Below are 19618 nucleotides of genomic sequence, written 5' to 3' on the forward strand. Positions count from 1 at the left end.
TAGGAGGCTTTACTCAGAGCTAGTCTGAGTGTCTCAAATCTGTATTCAATTGCTAGCTTCTTTGATAGAATTTTCCATTGAAAAAGATATTTCTTCATTTGTGCTGCTGTGTCAGCCATGCTTTTTTTTAACTGCACTTTTTTTTTATTGAACTCAGACTGTCTCTCACACTGAAACAAGCTGCTAGCAGTGGCATTTTACTGCTTATTTTACCCCCCTGGGTAAAACCCTGCTTTCAACCTGGGGTAGGTTGAAAGCAGGATTTGGGTATTGTGGGTGGGAGATATATTCAATTTTTAGCTAGTTTGATAGAATTTTCCATTGAAAAAGATATTTCTCCATTTTTGCTGCTGTGCCAGCCAGGCTTTTTTTTTAACTGCAGTTTTTTTAATTGAACTCAGACTGTCTCTCTGTGCTCTTTTAAGCCAACAAGGCAGTGCACTGAGCGTCAGTGGGCAGTTTTGCACACTCACATATATTGGTACAAGGGCCTGACCTCTAATGATGTGCCTGTCCATCCAGGTCATACATCCCTACAACGGCTTGACCTCTAATGCTGTGCCTGTCTATCCACTGCCTAGGCCTTACATCCTTACAAGGGCCTGACTTCAAATGCTGTGCCTGTCCATCCAGGCCGCATGTCCCCTACAAGGGCCTGAGCTCAAATGTTGTGCCTGACCATCCAGGCCGTATGTCCCTACAAGTGCCTGACCTCAAACGCTGTGCCTGTCTACCCAAGCCGTACGTCCCTACAAGGGCTTGATCTCTAACGCTGTGCCTGTCCATCCACTGTCCAGGCCTTACATCCCTACAAGGGCTTGACCTCTAATGCTGTGCCTGTATGTCCACTGTCCAGGCCTTATGTCCCTACAAGGGCTTGATCTCTAATGCTGTGCCTCTCCGTCCACTGTCCAGGACTTATGTCCCTACAAGGGCTTGTCCTCTAACACTGTGCCTGTCCATCCACTGTCCAGGTGTTATGTCCCTTCAAGGGCTTGACCTCTAATGCTGTGCCTGTCTGTCCACTGTCCAGGCCTTATGTCCCTATAAGGGCATGACCTCAAATGCTGTGCCTGTCTGTCTAGGCCTTACATCCCTACAAGGGCCTGACCTCAAACGCTCTGCCTGTTCTTCCAGGCCGTACGTCCCTACAAGGGCTTGGCCTCAAATGCTGTGCCTGTCCATTCACTGTCCAGGCCTCATGTCCCTACAAGGGCTTGACCTCAAACGCTGTGCCTGTCTGTCCAGGCCTTACGTCCCTTCAAGGGTATGAAAAGTGGGGATTTTTTAAATCGTATTATTTTTAACTATGGATATTATTTGATTTTGATGTTTTAAAATATTTTATTGATGTTTGGGAAATTTTTATATTTTTTTTCTGAGTTCTTAAATACTAGCTGTTATTCTTTTCATCTGTTCTGTTTTGAAAACATTTATTATTATGATAAGAATATAAGACATGCCACACTGGGTCAGACCAAGGGTCCAACAAGCCAAGCATCCTGAGTCCAACCATGGCCAATCCAAGTCACAAGTACCTGGCAAGTACCCAAACATTAAATAGATCCCAAGCTACTATTCCTTATTGATTAATAGCAGTTTATGAACTTCTCTAGCAACTTATCAGACTAACTGACTGGCGTAACCATATCCTCTGGCAATGAATTCCAGAGCTTAATTATGCATTGAGTGAAAAAGAAAATTTTCTGATTTGTTTTCAGTGAGCTGCTTGCTAACTTCATATAGTGCCCCCAGTCCTTCTATTGTCTGAGAGAGTAAATAACCAATTTACATTTACCTGTTCAAGTCCTTTCATGATTTTGTAGACCTCTGTCATATTCCCCTTCAGCCGTCTCTTCTCCAAGCTGAATAGCCCAAACCTCTTTAACTTTTCCACATAGGGGAGCCATTCCATGCCCCTTATCCTTTTTTGTCACCCTTCTCTGTACTTTCTCCAGTGCAAATGAACTTTTTTTAAGATGCGGCGACCAAAATTGCACACAGTATTCAAGGTGCAGTCTCACCATGGAGCGATACAGAGGCATTATGACATCCATCATTTTATTTTACTGTTTTGCAGAATGTAATTTCTGTTTTTCCATTTTCCACTGTTCGTTGTACTTTCCAATTCAGTTATTACCTGCTTATTTCTATTTCTGTTTTATAGGGATGTGCATTTCTTTAAAACAAAAGTGCAAAACACAACAAATAAGGCTGATTCATGCCATTGGGAGAGTCCTGAACTGAATCAAGGGCATCCCAAATAAAATAAACCTTACTCAGTCAATTCATTTTAAATTAATGCTGAGGCCCAAATCTGGCACCTCACCTAGGGCGTAGGCCAAGGCCCCAAGCTGAGGCTGTGGCCTATAACAGAGCCTGATGCCAGCATCTTGGACTCATCCAGGCCCAAAGCTGGTGACTCAACCAGGGCATAGGTCAAGGCCCAAAGCAAGGGCATGTCCTAGGCCCGTGCATGATCCTCAAAAATTAAAATAAAAACTTACCTGATTCATTTGGGTATCTGCCGAAGGCCAGGTTCTTATGCCTGGGCCTTGGCCTAGGCCAGGGCCCTGGCCCGGGTCCAATGCCACAGCCTGGCCAGAGACCAGTTCCTGCTGGCTATGCCTCAGCCTAGGCCAAGGCCCAGGCCCAGGCTCAAAGCAGTAGAGATGTGAATCGTGTGATCGATCGTCTTAACGATCGATTTCGGCTGGGGGGGAGGAGGGAATTGAATCGTCGCGGTTTTGTTTTTTTAAATATCGTGTAAATCGGGGAGGGCAGGAAAACCGGCACACTAAAACATCCCTAAAACCCACCCCGACAATTTAAAATAAATCCCCCACCCTCCCGAACCCCCCAAAATGCCTTAAATTACCTGGGGTCCAGAGGGGGGGGTCCCGGTGTGATCTTTTTCTCTCGGGCCTCCGGTGCGTTGTAGAAATGGCGCCGGCACTACTTTTGCCCTGTCATATGACAGTATTCAATAATACATAGTGACATATAAATATGTTTCTCAATCTTTTTAATGAAAAAAGTGTTAAAAAAATCCCAACCAATTTTCTTTTAAATATACCCCGGATCACCACATTTAAAAATTCACCAATACCATACTCTTTCACATCCCACTCATTCAACACATTCACACATCAATTTGTGCAAAAATTTTTTGAAATTCACATTAGATATACAACAGATGTCTCATATTTCTTTGATAAGCAGAAAAGAGTCCAATTTCACCAAGATTCTTCTTTGTTCCCAGAACGTCAAATACTTCAATATATCTTTATCCTCTCAACATGTTTCGCCTCTCTTCAGGCTTCTTCAGGAGAGCTGTTATAAAGTCTCCCACTGCTTATATCCTTGTCCTCAATTGTTATCCAAAGGAATAGTTTCTCTGAACGTCCCAGCTAATCTCTCTCGGACGTACAGCAGATATCCCCGACTCTTATTTCACATCATTTTTAAATTCATGATGTGAAATAAGAGTCGGGGATATCTGCTGTACGTCGGGGATATCTGCTGTACGTCCGAGAGAGATTAGCTGGGACGTTCAGAGAAACTATTCCTTTGGATAACAATTGAGGACAAGGATATAAGCAGTGGGAGACTTTATAAAAGCTCTCCTGAAGAAGCCTGAAGAGAGGCGAAACATGTTGAGAGGATAAAGATATATTGAAGTATTTGACGTTCTGGGAACAAAGAAGAATCTTGGTGAAATTGGACTCTTTTCTGCTTATCAAAGAAATATGAGACATCTGTTGTATATCTAATGTGAATTTCAAAAATTTTTTGCACAAATTGATGTGTGAATGTGTTGAATGAGTGGGATGTGAAAGAGTATGGTATTGGTGAATTTTTAAATGTGGTGATCCGGGGTATATTTAAAAGAAAATTGGTTGGGATTTTTTTAACACTTTTTTCATTAATAAAGATTGAGAAACATATTTATATGTCACTATGTATTATTGAATATTGTTGTTGTGTGATATATTAGATAAATTGCCATAAGTATTGCATCCTGTCATATGACAGGGCAAAGGTAGCGCCGGCGCCATTTTGTTTTTTGTCCCCCGACGTCAGGAGCGTAGGAGATCGCTCCCGGACCCCCGCTGGACCCCCAGGGAATTTTGGACAGCTTGGGGGGGCCTCCTGACCCCCACAAGACTTGCCAAAAGTCCAGCGGGGGTCCGGGAATGACCTCCTGCACTCAAATCGTTTTGCCGTACAAAATGGCGCCGGCCATACGCCGTATGGCCGGCGCCATTTTGTACGGCAAAACGACATCAGGAGCATAGGAGATCGCTCCCAGACCCCCGCTGGATCCCCAGGGACTTTTGGCCAGCTTGGGGGGGGGCCTCCTGACCCCCACAAGACTTGCCAAAAGTCCAGCGGGGGTCCGGGAATGACCTCCTGCACTCGAATCGTTTTGCTGTACAAAATGGCGCCGGCCATACGCCGGCCATACGCGGGGGTCCGGGAATGACCTCCTGCACTCGAATCGTTTTGCCGTACAAAATGGCGCCGACCATACGCCGTATGGCGGCGCCATTTTGTACGGCAAAACAATTTGAGTGCAGGAGGTCATTCCCGGACCCCCGCTGGACTTTTGGCAAGTCTTGTGGGGGTCCGGAGGCCCCCCCAAGCTGGCCAAAAGTCCATGGGGGTCCAGCAGGGGTCCAGGAGCGATCTCCTATGCTCCTGACGTCGGGGGACAAAAAACAAAATGGCGCCGGCGCTATTTCTACAACGCACCGGAGGCCCGAGAGTAAAATATCACACCGGGACCCCCCCCCCCCACTGGACCCCAGGTAATTTAAGGCATTTTGGGGGGGTTCGGGAGGGTGGGGGATTTATTTTAAAGGGTCGGGGTGGGTTTTAGGGTTGTTTTAGTGTGCCGGTTTTCCCGCCCTCCCCCTTCCCCTCCCCCTTCCCCCGATTTACGATTTTTGACGATAAATCGAGGGAATTCCTATTAAATATCGCCTCTAACGATTTTTGATGATTTAAAATATATATCGGACGATATTTTAAATCGTCAAAAAACGATTCACATCCCTACAAAGCAGCAACCCAGTTCTGAGGCCGGGTCCCGATTCTTGGGCCTCAGACTAGGCTAGAACTCAGACCCAGGCCTGTTGCTGCAACCTGATTCAAGGCCAAGTCCTGACACCATGGCTTCAGCCCAGATCCAGTTCTAATGCCAAGACCCAAGACGTAGGCCAGGTCCTGATGGCTGGGCCTTGTCCTAGGCCAGAAACCGGACCCAGGCCCAATACAGCGACACATCTCAGAGACTGTGTCCTGATGCTCTGGCCTCAGCCCAGACGCAGGCCGAATACCAGGACCTGGCCTGGAGGCCGGGTCCCAATGCCTGGGTTTAGGCCTAGTTTCAGGCCCAAGCCCAGATCCCATGCCTTGCAGCTCCTCACACTTTGTCCAGCATTGCTGTACATCAAAATAGCACCATCCACTGTGGTGAATGCAATGGAGTTAATTAAATCTGGCATGACCCCAGCACACTGCCTCAAAAGAAAGAAGAAAGAAGAGGATGATGCCTTTCTACAAGGCTCAGGGCCCAGCCTCCAAGCCAGGCCTCAGTGACGGGCCTGGCTGAGGACAAGGAGTCAAGCCACAGCTTCTGGTCCAGGTCATGGCATCGTGCCTTGGCTCGGATCCAGACATTAGGAGCTCGCCTCCAGGTTGGGTCACTGTGTTTTGTCTTGGCTCATGCCCTGGCCTAGTCTGAGGCAAAAACATCAGGACCATGTCTCCAGACTGGGTCATGGCATCATATCTAGGCCTGGGCCACCGCCCCAGCATTGGGACGTGGACTCCCAGCTGGGTTGCAGTATCAGGACTTGGCCCCTGCATAGACCAAGCCCCAGGTGTCATGAACAGGACTCCTGGCTGAGTCACAGCATCGGGTTTGGACTTAGGTCCCAGTCTTGGCTGAGGTCCAGTTGTTGAGATTCGTCCTTGGGTTTGGTTGCAGTATCAGGTCTTTATCCAGACTGAGGACCTGGCCTATGGGCTGGACTTCAACATTCAGCCCGGGCTAGGCTGAAGCCTCGATGTTGAGCAGGGTGAGGCTGAGGTTGTGGCAACTTTCCGTTGGCCTCGGCTGACACAAAACTGAGGCTTCGGCCTACAGCTCAGCCTTGGCTATGGTATCTGGCCCGAGCCTCAGTTGAAGCCTCAGCCTTTGCGGACACCAAGGTTGCAGCAACCTGCCATGCCCTTGGCTTAATCAAGATACAACAAACCTGGCAATCTACTCATATATCACAAACCAATTAATATTCAATAAATATATAGTGACATATATCTAATTTTAAATCTTTATTGGTGAAAATTGATTCACTCGATGGCGGCGTCTCTTTGAGCTGTGGTGGTGGAGTCTTTGTTAAAGATTGAAAAGGTTTATTTTATGTGAGATGAAGTTTTTTTGAATAAGTAAGACGCTGAAAAAAGAGTCGGGGATGTGTCTGGCTGTACGTCTGAGAAAAGGTTTTTGGGACGTTCAGATGAAAAACCCTTTGGATAGATGTTGAGGATATATGAGCAGTAGGAGATTCCTCAGAAATTCTCCTGAAGAAGCCTGAGGGAAGGCAAAACATGTTGAGAGAAGCTGAAGAAGGATTGAAAGGAGAAGATGAAGAAGGATTGAAAGGATTGGCGTTCTTGTAACGGACACAAATTCTTTATGCAATAGAACTCTTTCTGCTTGCAAATAGATTGTATTTATAATTGATAATGTTATGTGAAAAGGTTTAACTGAAATTATCAAAGTTTCTTATAAATAAGAATTAGTAAGTTATGTGTGAGTGATATAAAGAGTGAATGTGATATGTATGGGTATGTTGAGATATTTTTAAATGTCTATTGTCTGGGGTAATATAGAAACATAATTTTGGGATGTGTTTTATGTGATTTTCACCAATAAAGATTTAAAATTAGATATATGTCACTTGGCTTAATCAAGGCTGAGGCTTCAGCCTGAGCCTAAGCCTCTCAAGTGGATCCTCATTGGACCGGGAAAAGTGGGGTCTGGTGGGAATCCTGACTTCTCATTTTACTGAAGGGGATGCCCCATTTGGCCCCATTTTTGGGTTTTGTCCACTTATGTATCTATTTATTTATATTTTTATTTTAAATGTTTGATTCATTTTTTTTTCACAAATGAAATGAGTCAAACATTCCACAAAAGGAAATTCTTGGGAAAAAAAACCTCCTGAAAATAAACCTAAAATGAAAACATTGTTTTTTCCCCGAGCATCCCTAACGTTTTATGGTCTCTTTATTCTGTATTTGGTGAGGGTCTATCTGTGTTCTGCATGCATGACTGAGATGAGGTATTCTGTGTAGTTTCGGTGTGGTGCTCTATAGCAGCCTGGCTTGTTCTGTTTTCCTAATAGGAGGTGTATTGATGGTTAGGATCTGGTGTAATATTTGTTGCCTTGCATTTTCATGGTTAGGGTTTTTACTGTTTGAATGCTGGCAATTAGTGCTCTTTTAATATGGGAGATTTGCTATATTGTAATAGAAATTCAGTTTACCCTGGACTTTCTGAGGGTAAAGCCCAGATCTGAAAAACATTAAAATAGGACTAATACCATATGCATTCCAAGTGCGCTTATTGCATGGTTGTGATATTTTTACCTTTGAAAACTATACTTTCTTTCAATGTCCTTTTTTCATGCAAAATTGGTTATTATAAAGGCAGAGTTTTTAATTGTGTGTGGTGAAGGTGGTGGTGGGGGAAGGGGGTGGTGGCATGGGCACAAGGATGTAAATTTTGCCTACGGTGCCTTAATGCCCTTGCACTGGCCCAGAGAGACCCCTTTTATTCAGCCCATCTCCCACTTATGCTGGGGAAAAGGTGGAAGCAGGCCTTAGGTTCCTGGGAGTCTGGCAGGGTTGCCAGCTTTCTCGAAATATCACGGACACTTGCCACTCTTCTGAGAACACTTGACCTCTGCCTTTTCTCTTCCACTGCTTTTGAAATCACAGAAAAGGCCAGACTAAAGAAGAGAGCCTCCTCCCTTTGACTCTCTTGATAACTTAACCTGTGCCATGCTGTGCTATTGGTGGGGAGGATAGGGAGGGAGGGAGGGAGGGAGCACCATCTCATCCCCCGCCTCAGGCAGTAGATTGCTTGAGCCAGCCCTGATCACCACAAAACAACCTGTAGTTTTCCTGTTATATGCAGTCAACCCTATGTATAGCTGATTCTGTTCTCTTTATAGCCAGCATAACTTCAGTGTTTCTTAAAGCTTGATGATGAAAGGAGATTTACTGAAAATTAGTCAGAAATGTATTTACTTGGTCCCACAAAAGAATATCACCTACATCTTGTTTGTTTGAACTTTATTTCTACATATTCAAGTACACTAACACAGCAACCTTACTACTTCTTTTCATTGATTCTTTTATATTCCAAATAATTTAAAATGAAAGGTACAATTAGATTCATACAATTTTGCAAAAGTTGGAATCAAGGAGTCAATTTGTTGCAAATTTAGATTCCTGCTGTCATTTGCTGCTGAGTTTATTAGTAGTTGATCCTGATTTTATTTAACTAAAATAAAGGAGCCTACCCATCCCCATATCGAGGTGGGGAGGTCCCAACCAGGGTGGTGGTCTGTCTCCATCTCAGGAAGACAGGGTAGAGGCTAGGGGCAAATTGGTGTCCACAATTATAAGCATGGGCCAACCTGCTCACCACCCTCTTCTTTCAGTGGTTTCCTTTCCCACCCATCCCGCTCATCTGTGGAGAGTTTCCGAACAGTCTGGATACATTATGGTGGGATGGGAGAACTCTGAATAGTCACAGTATAGTTCGATGGGGTTGAATGTGTCCAAGGGCACATAATAAGTATTGTTTTTATAGCTGGTTTGGTAGGGAATACCAAGTACGTAATCAGTCTTCCTGTCCCTATGTTGCATGGGTGGGTGAGAGCTGAGACGAGTTGTCTAGCAAGTCTTTGGCTTTGATGGCAAGGATTGGTCTGCTCACAAACAAAGTTGTGCTGCACATTCATAAGTGATTCCTGCTCTTTTATGGACCAAGATGTTGTTGCACTTCACATAGGGGTAGATTTTCAGACGAGCGCGAACAGCCTACTTTTGTTTGCGCTCCAGGCGCAAACAAAAGTACGCTGGATTTTAGTAGATACGCGCGTAGTCGCACGTATCGGCTAAAATCCTGGATCGGCGCGCGCAAGGCTATCGATTTCGTATAGCCTGCGCGCGCCGAGCCGCGCAGTCTACCCCCGTTCCCTCCTAGGCCGCTCCGAAATCGGAGCGGCCTAGAAGGGAACTTTCCTTTGCCCTCCCCTCACCTTCCCCTCCCTTCCCCTACCTAACCCACCCGCCCGGCCCTGTCTTAACCCCCATCCTACCTTTGTCGGGGGATTTACGCCTCCCGGAGGGAGGCGTAAATCCCCGCGCGCCAGCGGGCCTCCTGCGCGCCGGGCCGCGACCTGGGGGCGGGTACGGAGGGTGCGGCCACGCCCCCGGTCCGTAGCCACGCCCCCGTACCCGCCCCCAAAACGCTGCCGACACGCCCCCGAAACGCCGCGACGACCGGGCCCGCCCCCCGACACGCCCCCGACACGCCCCCCTCCGAGAACCCCGGGACTTACGCGAGTCCCGGGGCTCTGCGCGCGCCGGGAGGCCTATGTAAAATAGGCTTCCCGGCGCGCAGGGCCCTGCTCGCGTAAATCCGCCCGGTTTTGGGCGGATTTACGCGAGCAGGGCTCTGAAAATCCGCCCCATAATGTTTTACCCAGTAATCAAGGATCGAATTGCAGGCTAACTTGTGGGGCGAGGCTTTGATGGCCTGCGTCTTAGACAGTGAAATATGTAAAGGGAATGACTTCTATGGCCAACACTTGCAACAACAAGTTGCCTATTGACTGTTTGTGAATTGAAATTCAGTAGGCAAGGCCATGTATTTGAGAAGTTAGATGGAGTGCTTATAGTCAGTGATTGAATTGTTGTATGCAGTTGACCTATGCTGTGGCCATATACATCCAACAAGATCTTCTTCCTCAAAAATAGACACAGGTCCAGATGAAAAATGGAAAGCAAGAGTGGGGGTAGAGGTGGGCAATAAATAGGCTGGGGGTGAAGGTAAGTTGCACCTATCTCAGTTTGGTTTTTATCAAGTAGTAAATAAAAAATCTTATACTGTTATATGCTGCAATCTAACTCGATTGCAAAGAAACTGCCTGTAAATCAGTTTGCTTGCAGTTTTGAAGTAGTCTGTTTTTGCCTAAGGATTTCATTTCTTACAACTTTAGAAGGAAACAGTTCCACAGAAAAAATCTATCTTAAAGCTTATGCAAAAAGCCCTGTGTGCCAGAGTCTTAAACCCTGCTTTTAAATCACTAAAAACCCCACATATCACACTATTCATTATTTTTGTTAGCCTTCTAAGAGAAATGACGTTTTGAATAAGCAATAGATCACTAGATATAATCTCTCACAGTCAATATTTATTATTTATTTATTTATTTATAGATTCTTTTATACCGCGGTACGTATAGACATACATCATCTCTGTTTATAGTGAAACAATAAATTAGCAACAGGCTTTACATGTAACAGTTTAAAAAATATATTGAGGCCCATTAGTGTGGAATGTGTGGAATGTTTCTTTGCCACTGTTTTCATATAACAAAAATTATAAGAAAAGTCCCTTTGGATAATCTGATTTTTTTTTTTTTAATTTTCCCGTTTTTAAAACAGGCAATTTTCAAAAGTCATTTATCTGTGCAAATGTTTTGATTTTTTAAAAATACTCCTGTATTTGGGTAAAAGGATGCACATTGTTTAACAATTTTTATGAAAGTATTCCAGTGTGGAGCTAGGCAGGAGGAAGAAAAAACATGCACAGGTTTGCATTTTCAAAACTATGATCCTCATTTTCAAAAGCATATACATGCTTAAAACTGGGTTTTACACATGTAAATGCACTTTACCTTTGTAAATGGGCTTTTGAAAATTGCTACAATACATACCATTGAATTGCCATAAAATTTACATTCATTAAGTGCACTTACATAGTATGTTACATTTACATGCATAACTGTTTGAAAATGTACCTGTGTATGCATTGTTCTGGCTGGTACAAAAATGTACACAGAAAAGCAGGTGCAAATTATTGCAGTAAATTTTCTTGGGCAGTTTTCAAAGGAAAGTATGTGTATGTTTTCCCTTTAAGAAGTAGTGCAAAATCCAAGGATAAAACTATCCACAAACTTTGTACCTGCTCTCCCAGGTTTGAAAATTGTCCCTTCATTGAAACTCATTGTGAAGTTGCATACTTTATTGTGATTGTTTCATTTGAATTTGATAACTTTTCAGAGTTCCTCATGACTGATAAATCAGAAAGTACATTTTGGATGCTATTATTTGATAACTCAATAAGTGATGAATGTGAAAGCCAAAGATCTTTAAATTGGCTACTCAGAGGTTTCGGGGCAATAGAGGTTCCCATAGCTGTTCCTTTTATTTAAAAAAAAAAAAATGAAAAAAAGTAATAACACAGGGAGGCAAGACATGCTCTTAGCTCACTCCACCCTTCCCCCCAATAAAAACATGAGACATATCTGGCATTCAAAACAGGCCACAGCTTTAATAAACATAACCCAAGCCCGGACATAACATTATTCATAATAACGAACACCTCCCCCCCCCCCTTTTCCCCTCTCTTTCCTCCCTCCTTGCCGCCTCTACCACCTCGCCCCAGTGGTAAAGTAAATACCCACTCCTTTCCCTGCTTATCCCGCCTCACCAACAGCGAGGGTAAGCCCTAGCCTTGAGCTATAGCCCCGCAGCTCATAGGCTGTCTCGTGCAGCGGCTCCCCCACCTACATGAGTTGCCCACCCCTTATTACCCCCTCATTTAACATAATTCTTCCAATAGTAACTCGGGTTTGGGTTCCCGCCACAAAACAAAGACACCCTAAGTCATCCTTGTTCCCCCACTGCGGCCCTTAATCCCTGTCAGTGATTCTCTCTAATCCCTCTTGTAAGGAATTATTAAAGAGATCCATCCCCACATCTGACAAATGTACTCCGTCACCCTGGAACAACCCTCTTCAACCACCCACACCCACTCATGGCTCACCCAGAAACCCCCCTCTCTGATAACCCATTTCCCAATTTGCCTGTTATTCTTTTTAACACCGGAGTTCCATAAGATTTTCGTTCAGCATCGGAGCTGGACAATTATGTCCGTGCACCCTATCCGAACCCTCGGCTAACGTATGCAAATTTGTGATAAATCTTTCCTAGCATGTGTCACTAACTCCCTACATGACTTCTTTCCAATGTCATTGCTCCCTAAATGAATAATTATGATATCAGGCACTCCCCATATATCTGTACGCTCCCAAATGAAGGGCAAACTCGTCCCAGACCATTCCCCTTTTACTGAATCACGCCACACTCCAGTTTCGATGCTCGAGATCCAGATGTTCACCATATGGCCTTCGTAATGCCCGCCACTGCGAACAATGGATAAATGAGTGGTCCACGATCCAGGCACACCCCAGTCTCCGCACCACCCTGCATAACTCTGCAAAAGAAGAGAAAACAATCAGTATCCATCACTTTTCCTGTCTCATAAATAGAGTAATACCCTTTTGGAAAGACCTTATTATACCTGTTTGCTTGGGGTTGTTTTTGCTTCTTTTTCTCCTTTTTTTTTTAATGCCCTCCCAATGCTCTGTATGCCAGCTCCAGATATCCCCCCCTCCACTGCCAAAGTCACTGCCCCTATTCTGAAAGAGTGTGAACTATAATCCATGGTATCCCCCCCAAATTGCGAATAACCATGTGTAAGACTCTTGTGAATTGGAACCTGGTTAACGGCTGCCCTGTACTATGTACTAAAAAGGACCCTTCTACTGGAGGGCGGCTCCTCGCATATTAATGCACCAACCAGACCGGGCATACCTCTGCACTGGTCACGGGGAGGAGCGTAATGAGCTGCCCTTTACCTTTCTTATCCGTTTTGGATTTCTGCAGGAACAACTCCGCATATGCTACAGCCACTCTGACGTGCCTCTCCAATAACCCTCGGTCATAGAAAGAGGCCCGGGACTTCGCTACCAGCTCACTGATTCGCATGGCCCCGAAAAAAGCCAACAAAAATGCCGTCCGAAATAACAAGACTTTGTAACCGGACCATCACACGGCAAGCAACTGCCCTATCAAAGAAATCAAATCCGTGTATCTGATGGGCTTCCTCCGATCCCCTTCCCACCCCTTATCCCTCTGCCACCCTCCCAAAATCCTCTTTACCAGAAAACTACAAATCGGATTACCCCAACCATATAACTTTTGAAAAAAGGAGAACCCTGCTACCTCGGCCCTCACCATCACTACGGAATAACCATTCTGCTTAGCCCATAAAATGAACTGAACTAAATTCTTGTCAGGTATTGGCCCCTCTTGCCATCCTGCAACTCGCAAAAAACGAGCCACAGCATTTCATCCTGAAAGGTAAACCACCCACGTGGCCGGCACCACTGACTGTCGGATCAGTCTCCACTCTTCCTTCTCCCCAAATTCCACAACTCCTTCGGGAAAGGTTCCTGCATCTCCTTCATGTGTGGAGCCAGCGTTCTAAAAACCTTCCATTGGAAATGAGAAAGAGCATCTGCTATTAGATTCTGCACTCCTGGAACATACCTAGCCCTGATGCTGACATTCAACATCAAGCAACTCGTGACTAATTCCCTTAACAAAAAAGACACTTTTAAGCAATGAGCTGACAGCCTATTAAGGACCTGCACTACGCCTAAATTGATTAGCTAATTGCTCTCCCCAAATTGCCATGGCTACCACCATAGGAAAAAATTCCAAAAAAGTGATGTTCTTTGTCAACCCGCTGTCCACCCAATCAACCGGCCATGGTTCCGCTCACCATTGCTCTCAGAAATATAATCCGAAACCCGTGGCGCCTTCTGCATCCAAAAATAACTCAAGGTCCTTATTAACAACCTCTTCTTCCGGAATCACCAAAACACCATTGAAGGAATGCAGAAAGACTTCCCAGACACCTAACTCCTCCTTAATTTGCCTGGTTACCCTGCCTTGATACCCCTTGTGGCTGCAGATAATCTTCTCAGAAACGCCCTCCCCATGGGCATAACTCTACAGGCAAAATTCAGAGACCCTATCAATGACTGTATTTTTCTCAATGTGACCTTATGTGCTCTCTTAACCTCCTGCACCAACTCCGGTAATTTAAGTACTTTGTCATCTGGCAATCGAGAAACCATATCTTCAGAGCCCAACTCAATGCCCAAGAATGTTAACCTTGTACACGGGCCCTCCGTTTTTTCCACCGCAATAGGCATTTCCAACTGCCCAGCGCCCAGACACTCCTCCTCTGCGGCAACTATCTAATACATTTTTTTTAATATATAAGCCCACTGCTGTCTCTATCACTCTGGTGTCAGCTAAGCTAGAAAATAAATTTATAAACGCAAACACGCACTCAAGCACAGCGAGCCAAGGCCCTACTACTCCCACTGCCTGCCCGAAAAAAGTGGCACCACCACCCTGCACGTCATCCTAACTGCCCCCCCCCCCCCCCAGCGAATCCTAGCCCTAAATTCAAATAATACGGCAACTGCTGTCTTTCGTTTCTCCACACGCTATCCTATTGGGCCTCCTCCTCCCCTGCCTAAGCTTCATGAACTCATACTCTTCCTACGTTATGCTCGCCGGTGCAGGACAAGCCAGCACCCTGGTCCTTTATATTTCAAAGTTAGAGCAGCTAATTCACATAAGAAAACTGTAGGTGCTCATGTTTGCATTCTCATATGAATCAGTATTTCCTGCTGACATTCAGTGAACCATTTTGGGATAAGAATACATTGCTGCAATAGCTAATGTAACCATTGCAACACAGTAAATATCTTAAAAAAAACATCCAAAATGGAAATTATGTAAGATGAATCACAAATATAAATACAATCTTTGGAACAAAGGATTGCAAAAGTTAATCAATGGAAATAGAAAGGGATGGGATACTATCATGAAGCCATTTGCAGAAACAAATGTACATCCCTAAGAATTATAAGGTACTTTGCTCCAGCAGGTAGGAAAAGTACAAAACTTCCAAAAGTGCAAGAACAAATGAGTAAACAGGAGCTTATTAGAACAAGCCGCTGCATACAACATTACCTAACAACTTTTTCAGTTTATGGAAAACATTGACATCAACACAGCAAATCTGTTCTTTTGCTTTTAGTCTTTTAAGAAGTAGTTTTTATAAGTTTTTAATGTTTTTGGATGTATTGTTCATTTGATGTACTTTGTCTGTTTTAATTTTTGAGTATTGTATTATGTATGTTTATTTTTGTAAACCGCTTAGCCAGACAGATCCTGTTTAATTTGTGGTATATAAATTCTTTTAAATAAAAAATAAAGTAATTAATTAATCTAAAATGTATTAATATTTAACTCATAATGCTTATGTTGCTGAGTAAGCTCCCAGGTGAGGATTAAAAAAAAAGTAATGCATACTAAGGGATGTGCATTAAAATGAAATGACAGAGACCATGTCAGATAATATCAGTAATCATGTTTACTTTGAATATAAATAACAGTATGTATTTAGTGCACAGACCCCCAAAAGGGGAACCATCTTTAGTACAACTTCTCATTGATTCTATGGGAAAATGCTTAGTGCCTGTGGTTCATAAAACCTCAAACCAAATTTTCTAAAAAGAGAACACTTCTAGGGGGGCAATTTTCAAATAACCACCATAGTTGCAAACTACGCAGGTGCTAGTACCCATGTTAATTCCTATTTGGGCTCTGGAAATGTCTTTGAAATTTGCCCTCCCAATATATACCTGCAGTGTGCTTATGCAACAGTGGAGCTTATTGTGTGTTTTATTGTGTTATCATGACAAAACGTGAGTTACTTGGTGTTTTTGATGATTTCTGTGTTTGTTTCCTTCAGGTACTTCTGTTATTCAGGTTATAGCTTTAGATGCTGATGATCCTTCCTATGGGAACAGTGCGAGAGTTGTATACAGCATTCTTCAGGGACAGCCATACTTCTCAGTGGATCCAGATCTAGGTCAGAAAACTGACCTACTTTTGATTATTTTGACTGAAAATATTAAAAATATTCAGCATAATGTTAATCGTCACTGCACTAATATTTCCCATGGAAATTGATTTATAAATTGTCCTTCCTAGTTTCCACACAGTATCAAGTTTGAGACAATTTAATGTCATATGTTTTGGGAAAAATGAATGTAAAAAATGTATTATACTAATTTTTCAGAGTGCTTTTGTGCTAGTTAATTAAGGGTGGCCAACTCTGGTCCTCGAGAGCCACAAACAGGCCAGAGTTTCAGGATATCTACAATGAATATGCATGAGATAGATTTGCATGCACCACACTCATGTATGCAAATCTATTCCATGCATAGTCATTGTGGATATCATAAAAACCTGGCCTGTTTGTAGCTCCAGAGGACCGGGGTTGGCCATTCTTGAGCCAGTTGAAATATCTTCTGATTTTAAACTTGAATTTCATGGCTGTTTGATGTTATTCTAACATAAACACATTATGACTCCTTGCAGGTTCACACATGCTATTGCTATGGCATTGTCTAGTAGGATTCTGACTGGCCTTACTTTTATTAGGGGCAGGAAAGAGAATAGGGCCTATCGATTGCCCTTATTTCAAATCTGAATATTGACAAAGTTGATTCCCTGTTTGACCATTATCCCTGTGCCACTTCATCCTGGTAGTGAACTTCCCAGCAGAATATGCTGGCATCCATGATTATGGTGACGCAGGATGGATGGTTTAAGACCATGCCCTTCAACAGATTGCAGGGTTCCATCTACCGTTCAATTCTTTCTCACTGCGAGGATAGGGGAGGCAAAACTACTCTCATGCCTCTGGAGATCAGCAGGACAGGAAGGATCATTGTAGTGAGCACATATGCCTTCTGGTCCATGGGTCTATATCTTTTGTGGCTCCCAGAAAATAGAGATTATCTCCCAGAAGATGGAGATAATCTCAAAATCTGGGTGCTCCTTGAGTATGGAAATTTTGTACCTGGGTTATTAGTTTGGACATCTTTTTGAGGTAAGTGAAAACCCATCCCTCCACTGTGTTGAAGAGTGTCCCCCAAACATTCAGGGATTGAGATGGATGTAGGCTGCTTTTCACATAGTTCACCACTCATCCTAGTTGTTCCATCAGCTGTTGCACTGATTTGAGGCTAGTTGGATTTCCTGGAAAACTTGGCCCTGATTAGCCAATGATCTAGGTAGGCTTGAACTAATATGCCTTGTTTGCATAGTGCAGCAACCACCACCACCATCACTTTGGTGGAGTTTCTTGGGATGGTCACAAAATGAAAGGGAAGGGCTTGAAACTGAAAGTGTTTGCCTAAGACATAGGAAAAAAGCAGATTCTGGTAAGATTTCCTTACTAGGATATGGAAATAGGCTTTCGCCAGATCAATGAAAGCCCAAAATTCTCCTTTCTTTACCAATATGGTGATAAGAGAACGGAGTGACTCCATTCAAATGTGCAGTACCATGAGACACGAGTTGACCCATTTTAAGTCTAGAACATGGCAAAAGGAATAATCTTTCTTTGGGACTATGAAATAGATTGAAAATGCATCTCGTCTCTTCTCTGCCAGTGGTATTGGGATGATAGCTTGAAGATTTTCAAGCTTTGACATTGTGGCCCTCACTGCCTCTCTCTTGGGCAGAGAAGAGCAAGGGGAGGCCTTAAAGGCTTTTGGGACCAGGGCCACAAGTTCTAGTGATATCCTCTTTTAAATGATATCTCATATACACTGGTCTGAAGTGATGCATGTTTATTCCATGTAAATATCTACCGGAACTAACATAGGTGAGATCCACTGGATTTCACCAGGGTGGACGACTAGAGCTTGTGGCTGCAGGGTTACTGCCCTGGGATTTTCTTGCACCCTAAAAAGAATGGGTCTTTGTCTTACTGGCCTGCTAAAATGCATATTTACTAGCCTTAATTTTCAGTAATTTCTGAAGCACTGCCATCTCAGACCCTATGTGCTTGATTGTGTCTTATCCTCTGGAAGCCTCTGAGGCTTGTCTTCTCCTAAATATTTGACTAGGTTTTCCAATATTTTTCCAATATTTGATGAGGTAGCAGAGCTATAGCCAAGAAGAGTAGAAAGTGGATAGGACTTTAAGAAAAAATAGTGAGCAAGAAACTTCCCACTCTGCTAGTTGGGTTGTACATAGAAGAAATGGAGGCGAGTGATAATTCTGGCCAAGCTTTAAAGGAGCAATGGTTATGTCCAATGGCAGCCTGAGATGCAGTGGCAAAGAATGAGGAAGCTTGACTGGTAAAAGAGGATGTTGGAAAAAGATAGTGCTTTATTTATCCAAATGACCTGGTCTCGGGCTTCTCACTGTCCTACCCCTAATGTCCTGGGTCAGTAGCAGAAAAACCCCTGAATGTGATATGGCTTTCACCTGTGACTACTGCCTATGAATGCATCCCCTGATAAGATTGAGTAGGGAAATTTAGTGGGCGGTCACAACTGGACTGCACAGGGCAGTCAACATTTTGTATTATGAGAGGGGTAATCTGGAGTATTAGGTTCAACAAGGATATTATGGTCTTCTGCCCTGCAAGGAACTGGATTTGGTTCTCTGAGGGACTCCGAGTTTTAGAAACTGATGTGTTCCACGGAATTTTTTCTTTTTCTTCATTGTCAATTTTAAGATTTATTTCTGCAGAGAGGATTCTTGCTTGCAAAAAACTACAGAGATATTAGAAGTATGATCTAGTAGCACGTTTAAAGTGCAAGTATTACACACAAAATTCAATTTTTTGCATGCTAAAATAGCATTTAAGCACACAAACTATCAAAATAAATGAAACAAACTGAATAAAAGCATACAGAAAAAGAAAGATTGAAATGAATGAACTGAATTTTTTTTGTCACTTATCTGGCTAAGTGATGCCTGCTGACCCTAGCAGGATATTCAGTGGTGCCACTTAGCTGGATAAGTCCAATTTATCCAGCTAATTTTTTTCTGAATATCAGGCTCTTCATTTCTAAAGAGAGATTTGCTTCATTTATGTCTTAAAATGCTGGTAGTCATTACTTTTTTTTCTTCGACAGGCATAATCAGAACTGCTCTGCCAGATATGAGTAGGGAAAACAGGGAGTATTACCAGGTGGTTATTCAGGCCAAGGATATGGGTGGCCAGATGGGAGGATTATCTGGGACCACTACAGTGAACATCACGCTGACAGATGTCAACAACAATCCTCCTCGATTCCCTCAGAGTAAGATGCATTTAATATTCAATGATTTAAAGTCTGTTTAAATTCAGTAGTTTAACAGATACCATCTGAGAGAGCTTTTCATAAGTACAGATTCACATTAATGGCTGTTAACATTTTAGACATTAATAATAATCTTAGAGGAGACAGTTTTGTTTGTATTTCTATGAAAGACAGACTGTAAGTTAAAAAAATATTATTATTTCAAACGCAAATACAATTATACTGATGCAAAACATGGAGGAAATCAGTACACATTTACTTGAACT

At 43.4% G+C, this 19618-nt stretch overlaps 1 protein-coding gene across 1 annotated transcript in view; it reads left to right on the forward strand.

Moving 5' to 3' along the window:
• Window positions 1–19618, forward strand: part of LOC115084998 (cadherin-9-like) — a 542803-nt gene that overhangs the window by 360307 nt on the left and 162878 nt on the right. The window contains exons 4-5 of the mRNA XM_029590504.1: window positions 15995–16114; window positions 19185–19352. Coding sequence (XP_029446364.1) covers window positions 15995–16114; window positions 19185–19352 — 288 coding nt within the window. The remainder of the gene's footprint in view (window positions 1–15994; window positions 16115–19184; window positions 19353–19618) is intronic.

This window comes from Rhinatrema bivittatum, chromosome 2, assembly GCF_901001135.1.
Source record: "Rhinatrema bivittatum chromosome 2, aRhiBiv1.1, whole genome shotgun sequence".
Taxonomy (NCBI): domain Eukaryota; kingdom Metazoa; phylum Chordata; class Amphibia; order Gymnophiona; family Rhinatrematidae; genus Rhinatrema; species Rhinatrema bivittatum.